Source organism: Glycine soja, chromosome 12, assembly GCF_004193775.1.
Source record: "Glycine soja cultivar W05 chromosome 12, ASM419377v2, whole genome shotgun sequence".
NCBI lineage: Eukaryota > Viridiplantae > Streptophyta > Magnoliopsida > Fabales > Fabaceae > Glycine > Glycine soja.
Genome location: NC_041013.1, coordinates 17,602,776 through 17,611,574, shown reverse-complemented (window position 1 = coordinate 17,611,574; position 8,799 = coordinate 17,602,776). Strand labels below are relative to the sequence as shown.

The window sequence follows — 8,799 nt, the reverse complement described above, 5'->3', positions numbered from 1 at the left end:
GATTCAAAGCAGCTGATCATTTCAAGAGATGTCATCTTTGACGAAGGAGCAAGCTAGCAATGGAGTACTGAAGTCAATAAGACGCAAGAAGTAACTAATCTGAGCCCGTGCACACTGCCACCATCACCAACACAACATAACCAACAACACCAGCAAGAAGAAGTAGAAGAAGTCCCACAACAACAACTTCAAAGATTAGGAAGGCCACACAAACCGAATCCAAAGTACGCAAATGTTGGATTTTTTTCCTGTGAACCTCAAAAGTTTGAGGAAGCATCGAAAGAAGAAGTTTGGAGAAAAGACATGGACAAGGAAATCAAAATGATAGAGAAAAATTATACATGGGAGCTCATGCAAAAACCAGAAGACAAGGAGATCATTGGCCTGAAATGGGTTTACAAAATTAAATATAATGAGGATGGAACAATCCAAAAACACAAAGCACAACTTGTTGCTAAAGGCTATTCACAACTGCCAGGAGTTGATTTCAATGAGACATTTGCTCTCGTTATGCGTATGGAAACAATCAGAATAGTACTAGCCTTAGCTGCACAATTGAAGCTACAAGTCTACCAGCTAGATGTAAAATCAGCTTTCTTGAATGGAGAGATTGAAGAAGAAGTCTACGTGGAGCAACCACAAGGATACAAAGTTCAAGGATAAGAAGACAAAGTATATCGCTTGAAAAAGGCGCTTTATGGTCTCAAACAAGCTCCCTAAGCATGGAACAACAAAATAAACAAATACCTCGTCGAGCATAGATTCCTCAAAAGTCCAAGTGAGTCGTCACTATATGTGAAGATGCAAGGTAATCATTTCTTGATTTTGTGCCTATACGTAGATGATTTAATCTACACCGGCAACAACTCACAGATGATGGAAGAATTCAAAAAGGCTATGATGCAAGAGTATGAAATGATCGATCTTGGACTCATGAGATATTTTCTCGGCATGCAAGTCAAGCAAAGACCTGGACAAATATTTATCTCGCAAGAAAAATATGCGGATGACTTACTGAAGAAGTTCAACATGCAAGATTGCAAACCACTTGCCACACCTATGGCGATGAACGAGAAGCTTTCAAAAGATGATGGGCAAAACAAAGTTGATGCAATAGTTTATAGAAGCCTAGTCGGTTCGCTAATCTACTTAACTAACTCAAGGCCATACATCGTACATGCAGTTAGCATCGTGTCTAGATTCATGAGTAACCCAAGGAAAGCACACTTTGCAGCAGCCAAGAGAATCCTAAGATATCTCAAAGACACAAAGGATTTTGGCATTTTGTACGAGGCAGATAGAGACTTTAACTTGACAGGTTATACAGATAGCGACTGGGCAGGAAGCACAGATGATAGAAAAAGCATAAGTGAATATGTGTTTCTTCTAGGAAAGAAAGCAATATCATGGGCGTCTAAGAAACAAATGACAGTTGCTCTATCATCAGCAGAAGCAAAATATTTGGTTGCAATAAGCGTTGCGTGTGAAGCGACATGGCTCAGAAAAATTTTGCAAGACGTACAACAAGACTCCAAGACTCCAACAGTTATTCATTGTGATAATATGTTAGCTATTGCAATGACTAAGAATCCAGTATTCCACAACCGTACAAAGCATATTGAGATTAGAGACCACTTCATCAGAGAGCTCGTGGAACATGGAAAAATCAAAATGGAGTTCTGCATGACTGAAGAACAATTAGCAGACATCTTCACCAAGCCAATTGCAACAGAGAAGTTCATCAAATTCAGAGACATGCTTGGAGTCCAAGACTTTTCTAGATTAAGGGGGAGTGTTGAAGATTAATCAAGAAAAGTGTAGATGTATAATTGGTGGTCCATTATCTAGAGAGTTCTACACCTATGGAGATGTTGTAGTGTGTAGAAACTTCTTGATGGATGTAGAAAAATATCTTATTATCTAAAGTCATAGAAGCACCTAGAACATTATAGAGATGGATGATAGATGATAGATGAGTCTAGAAGACTCTAGGACTAAGTAGTATAGAAGTGTGTAGAAATCACCTATGTAACCTATATAAAGACATAAGTTGTAGCAAGCCATGAAATGTAAGTCAAGAAGCTAATAAGCACAATTCAAGTTAAGGTGTCAATTTTCTGAAAACTCATCCTCTTCCTACTCCAATCATTTCTATCATACATTTCTAACATATGCTTCCATAGAAAAAAGGCATAACCACGTCCCATATCCTAACAATGTCATGAGCCGTTTCATGTTGCCTAAGTCTTTATGCTTACAAATTAAGAGTTTAACTGCAAGGTTCTTTCGAGAAGGGTAATGAGAGTAAAAAGAAGATCCAATGGCTGTCATGGGATAAGCTTGCTAGGCCCAAGATATAAAGAGACCTTGGATTTCTGATCGCAACAACTTTCAATATGGCCTTAATTTCTGAAAAGTGGAGGAGAATCATGTGAGTGGAAAATTCCTTCCTTGCTGCTACTTTGATAGCTAATTATATATCCCTCGTGTTCATCCTTTGCAAGCCAAGGTCATCGAAAACGATAGTTTTTTTGTGGAGAAGCATGATGGGTTGTAAATGGGTTATGGATGAAGGGACCATGTAGAGGATTGGTAATGGCCAAAGTACCAGAATTTAACATGATAAATGGGTACCAAATTTGAGAGGTAACCTTATTTTCTTCCCCATACCTGTTGATGTTAACCCAGAGGCTTATGTAGCCTTTCTTTTCTCTGAAAATGGTACTCTTTGGGATAATGATAAAATCAACGTGTTGTTTCCATCTCAAATGGCCCAAAACATTAGGACCATTCCTCTTCCAGGCCGAAATACCCATGATCCTATTTTCTGGAAGCATACTCAACATAGTAATTACACAATTAAATCAGGTTATTATTTGGCATGAATAAAAATTCTGACATGCAGGTAGAGATCAGTTCGAGGTCAACAGTGAGGTGGAAAGACCTTTGGGATATTCTTGCTACCCCAAAGAGCAGGAATTTTGTTGCAGAGCTTGCAGAAAGATTATTCCTTTTAGACAAGATCTGAACAGGCAAGGGGAATTTGGTTTGCACTTCAGCTTCTATTAGAATTGATCCCTCTGTCTCAAATTTCTCTGACTGGATTAACTCTTGGATTATGTCCAAAGAAGAGTAGAGGCAACAAACTACTTCTTCTGTCTCATATGGGCCATTTTGCAAATTCGCAAAGAAGAAACATAGGGTTTTTTGTGAACAAAAAGAAAATTTTGCAGCAAACTCTGCCAGTAGCAGACTCTCTGTATTACCAGGCTAACAAAAGCACTGATCATAATCACACTTATTAAAAGGTAAAGTGGATTCCACGTCCGAATCATTGCATAAAAGGAAAATTTGATGCTTCTTTGAAAGATAAAAATGTGGTATAGGTTTTTGGGTGATTTTCTGAGACATTCTTTTTGAAATAGACAAACTTCAGATCTATAAGGCTTGGAATCAAAACAAATTAAGTTTCTCTGTTTGCAAGCTGAGTTTCACTAAGAGAATGGGCAACATGGCAACTGATAGATTAGCTAGTTTAGCTATCTCTGGCCTTTAATGAAATGTTTTGGATGGAGGACTATCCCCACCAAATTTCTTCTTATATATTAGCTGGAATCAAGGTGATCAAACTTGAGAGTTTATCTAGATTCGTTGGAGTTTTATATATTCAACTTGTGAACTCAACACATAAACTCGCAAGAGTCTACTTTATATAAAAATAATGATAAAATATCAATAAATAACATACTAATTAAACATTTCAATAATATAATAAAATAAAATAGTAAATCATAAAGTTTAAAATATTTAAATAATCAAGTATAGTAATAATACATCACTACTAGACAATAACTTTAGAGGTTATAGTAGTGATAAATCATTATCATCGAGAGTTTGATGTTATTAGTGAATAAAATTTTGATATTATTAAATGTGGGAATTTTATATTTGAGAATAATACGTTAAATGAAGGTATATTGAATACTAAATAGACACGAAATAATAAAAAATAACTTAGATTTTGGTTTAATTTTTTTAACTTACTAACTCGTTGGCTTGTTTGTAAACTCGAAAGTCTACCAAGTTTACTTAAAGTTTATAGAGTTTAACGAGACTCTACTAAAAAAGAGTTTACTCAAGAGTCAACTCTCAGAGAACAAGTGGACTCATAAACTCGTAAAAGTTAGCAAGTTAATTCAAGAATTTACTCAAAAGTCAACTTGCTGAGTACAAGTGGACTCATTAACTCATAGACTCATAAATAACTTTCATTCATCCGAAATATAACACAATATTTACGTCAAGAAAAAATTGCTATCTCCCTCAAATTGAAATATCAAATTTCTTGAAAATACTCATTTTATTATCAACAAAATTTAAAAATGATAAATTAATCTGTCTTACTATCAGCATTTGAGACATCCACGCAACATGCATGTTTAAATCTAGTTTGATAAAAAAAAATTAGGAACTAACAAAGAGGCATTCGATTTAAGTCGCAGATTCAATAAAAAGTAACAAATTCTAGATACATTGTTATTTCTTCCACGCATGCATTTGTTGAGATTGGAGGTAGGAGACTTTTCTATTCTTTATATCATTTCAGTTTTATTTTATTAATTTTCTTACCTTGGCTCCAACAATGAGTTAGACATTTCATTGAAGGAATATACATCAATATTTCTTGAGGAAGAATTTGGCTTGGTTGGATGAGCTTTTCCTGTATAGAACCCAGGTTGATTTGGCTCGGGTAATAACTTCTCGCCATTCAAGAATAAAGTTACTGATGACATGTTTGGTCTATCCTCAGGTCTTTGTTGTACACATAACAAACCAATATGAATATATCTTATTATTTCAGATGGACAAGCTGAATTATCGACCAAGTCATCCATAAGTTCTGTTGGCCTCTTTTCAATCCACAGTCTCCATGCCTGAAAATGACGTGGAAGCCACAAATCAAAGTTCATTTTCCATATTAAAATTCTAAACAATTAATGTTCATTGTTTTATCGACTTGTTACTATTCCAATATAGATTGCTAAGTTTTTTATACATACATGCCCAAGAAGATTTAGGTGATGGTGTGGGTCATAAAACGCCCTATTCTTCTTCCCACTGATTATCTCTAGCACAATCACACCAAAGCTGAAAACATCAGATTTGACTGAGAAAGATCCATGTACTACATATTCAGGAGGCATATAACCACTGCACAACAAAACAAGAGTTCACAATCAAACTATAAAAGTAGTTACGGAAAGAGAAGAAAAAAACAATATAGAAAAACTTACTATGTTCCCATTACTCTATTTGTATTTGCTTCATCTTGATCTAACCCAAATGTCCTAGCCATACCAAAATCTGATATTTTTGGGTTCATATTACTATCAAGAAGAACGTTACTAGTTTTGAGATCCCTGTGAATGATCTTTAGTCTAGAGTCTTGATGAAGATAGAGAAGTCCTCGAGCAATTCCACCAATAATTTCAAATCGCTTAGTCCAACCTAATAATGTGTGCCTTGTTGAATCTGACAAAGTTCACTTCTAAATAAGCTTGACAACTATTCTATAGTTTTTTATAAGAAAAAGAAAAGGATTAGATTGTGAAAAATCTCCAACCAAAAATAAAGTAATCCAAGCTTCTATTTGGCATGAATTCATATATCAACAATTTCTCATCTTGTTGGATAGAACAACCAAGAAGCTTTACGAGATTGCGGTGTTGAAGTTTTGCAATCAACATGACTTCATTTTTGAATTCATCCAAACCTTGTCCAGAAGTTTTAGAAAGCCTTTTGACTGCAATCTCTTGCCCATCTGGCAATATGCCCTGATAATGATTTTGGAAAGATTGAGATTATTTGATGAAGAATGAGGACTTAGATTAAATTTAATTTTCTTACCTTGTACACGGATCCAAAGCCGCCTTGTCCCAATTTTTCACTTTGCGAAAAGTCATTTGTGGCATTAGAAATGAATGAAAAATCAAATGTTGGTAAATCAATATCCTTCTCACTCTTGTCCTTCGAGTAATTTGTTACTGTGCTCAAAATTATTAGCAGAAGTTATGCAATAAAAAATATAAATAGAAGATATTATCTTTGTCATTTGTGACAATAATGAGAATTTAAATAGAAATGAAGATGAGTTACTTTCACGTTCCTCTAATGACCTATTTAAATTAATATAATAAATATGTTAGTTTTTAATTATTGTAAATTCACTAGACTTTTTGAGTTTTTAAATTTTTTTAGTTTAAAATGCTAATCCAATTATTGAAAATAATGATTGTTGTTTCTTCAAAATATAAAAAGTAAAATAAGAAGAAAAAAAACTTATCACTCTAGTAGCATGTGAAAAAAAACTAAAAGTTTTAAGTTTGTCTTCTTTGTTAATGAGTCTCTCACATCATTTGATAATTTCAATAACTTTTATCAATAACATTTTTCTCGCACTCCTCATATAATAAATACTAAAATTGGTCTTTGGTGATAATCTTGACATTAGTAGATTAAGTTACAGATTTTAGTCCAAATAAAATTTATACTATTAATATATATGATTCAATAAAATATATCATACCTTTCTATACATGAGTAATGATACATAATTTTATTTTATTTTAAACATCTTATTACATCCTTCATTTATTTTTATTTCTTTCTTCATATTATCTCATAAATCTAAAAATACTTATAATTTTTTTCTCTCTTTTTTTTTTTTCTCTAATTAGGTGTTAATAGCATTGTCGGTATTCATCTATCCTTTTTCTACATATATGGATAAAAATACATAAACACTTATATGTTATTAGACATCTTGAGAAAGAGAGATACGCGAAAGAAGTATAGATAAAATAGTGCATATAATTTGATAGAAAGAGAAAAAAATAAGGATATGAATTAGATCGTTTTATATATTGGTGTCTATATATCATTACTCGTGAGTAGAGCTGTAGGTAAATATTTACCAGCATTGTTCCTCCTATTTCTGCAGATAAAATAAGAACTAATCAACAGAGCCCCACAAATTGCAGCAATGGTGGAAGCAACAATCGTTGGTGTGTTCCTCTCGTGCCCATCTTCAGGTTCTTAAGGGTTGGAACGATTAAAAAGAATAATATAAAATTAGTGTGATCTTAGACGGCATTTGCGAAGTTGCAGTTGAAATGAGAAGATTATAGTTGATAGTGCTTACCTGACTCTGAAGCAGACATCCTGATATGTAGACCTTGCCCACCCGTTTCAAATTGTCTCATGTCAATGAGATCTCCATACCACATGACACAACCACTACCTGCACCTCTTATGTCTGAATTACTGTAGGCCATACAAGAACAATTATTCAAGCACTTCACTCTGCATTCCTCCAGACCAATAGTCTTATCCAACCAAGTCTGTGTAGTATCAGGAACTTTAAGGCCTTCAAATTTGACAAACCCATCTTTATGTTCGCCGTTGCAACTTAACGGTTTATTGCGGACACATCCTTGACTCCAATCAGATGAAGCCCATGCTTGTGGTGACTTTGGACTAAACCCTTTCAAACACTGGCATCCTTGTGTCTGATTAATAATGCAATTCCCATAGGCTCCACAGAGACCATAATTGTCACAAAACTCTTTCGGGTAGGATCTATGCATCGTCCAATTATGATCACCCTCCAACCATACATAGCGATAAACTATACCTGTTTGGTTTACTACAGTTCTTTCAATGACAAAATTATTTAGAAGGCTAAACGTGAAGTAAATCTCATCTTTATTGCTTACAAAGTTGTAACCAAAAATAGTATTATTCTGTAGATAAGGTAATCCACTGAAATATAGGCCATTCCAAGGTCCAGACCGGTATACCTTTTTCTTTCCTTTCATTACATAAAGCTCAGGATAGTTATAGAGTTCTAAAACCCGATAAATGTCTCCAGGGGATGGATCATTTGGATTCTCCCAAGAAGTTAGTTTCCACTCATGACCAGTTCGGATGTTCCGTCCCAACTTCATCCCTGGCAAGAGTGTATCAGATGGATAGTCAAAGCTTTGCCACAAACACACTTCTGGGTCTGTTTCTTCCTCGTTTTTTATCACAAGATTGCCACTGTCCAAAAGCACTACTACAGGATTCTGTGCTTGTTTGTGAGAGTTGTTGGTGTACCAGACAAGATACGCATTTTGGGTGAGAACAAGATTGCCTGTGCTGTTGAGTGTTATGATACCTGAGGAATCATTGATGGGGTTGGCCTTATTAGCAACCCAAACAACTGTCTGGATTGGGATGTTCTTGTACCAAATACCCACATAACGTTTCTGGGAATAACCTGGACTGAAAAAACCAAATTCGAACTTTCCACCTTTTGACACCAAGCTCACCCCGTCACTCATAGACTGGAGGACGTTCATGGAATCATTTGCTATGGAAATTCTGAGAGAGGAAACAAGTATGTAAGCAACCATAATCATGAAAGAAAGAAATTTCATTGTGGCAGAGCTTTGGTATTTGGATATTGATCTATGGATCGAGTATAAATAATGGGAAAGTTAGTATGTATAAGCTGAGAGTATTCGATCTTTGTTACGTCATTCTTACTTGGCCTTGATGTCATGAGCGTAAGGTGTACCCCATTTTCTTTGGTGTTAATTTTTAGATTATGATATCTTTTAGATTGACGATAAATTACTTATTTTTGTTTTAAATCTCTAATAAAAAAATTTGTTGCATTAGATTGATGACATATCCTTCTTTTTAATTCATGTTATCAATTAAGTAATATAACATCTTATGAATATTTTTTTTAAT

The 8,799-nt window shown here is 34.5% G+C and overlaps 1 protein-coding gene across 1 annotated transcript; it reads right to left on the bottom strand.

Annotated features, from left to right (window-relative positions):
* Positions 1-4,432: 4,432 nt before the first annotated feature.
* Positions 4,433-8,495, bottom strand: LOC114379458 (G-type lectin S-receptor-like serine/threonine-protein kinase At4g27290). Its single transcript, XM_028338123.1, has 7 exons — positions 7,202-8,495; positions 6,975-7,094; positions 5,908-6,044; positions 5,624-5,834; positions 5,295-5,532; positions 5,061-5,211; positions 4,433-4,934 (listed from the first exon to the last, which is right to left on the bottom strand). The coding sequence occupies exons 1-7, from the start codon at positions 8,478-8,480 to the stop codon at positions 4,626-4,628; spliced, it is 2,445 nt and encodes an 814-aa protein (XP_028193924.1). The 5' UTR covers positions 8,481-8,495; the 3' UTR covers positions 4,433-4,625.
* Positions 8,496-8,799: the final 304 nt, after the last annotated feature.

What these genes read in the sequence shown, in the direction of transcription:
- LOC114379458 (XM_028338123.1), bottom strand. Translation starts at nt 8,480, where the DNA reads ATGAAATTTCTTTCTTTCATGATTATGGTTGCTTACATACTTGTTTCC. An exon ending in CTTGGATTACTTTATTTTTG is followed by an intron (nt 5,533 to 5,623) that starts GTTGGAGATTTT and finishes GAACTTTGTCAG; the next exon opens with ATTCAACAAGGCACACATTA. An exon ending in ACCTAAATCTTCTTGGGCAT is followed by an intron (nt 4,935 to 5,060) that starts GTATGTATAAAA and finishes CGTCATTTTCAG; the next exon opens with GCATGGAGACTGTGGATTGA.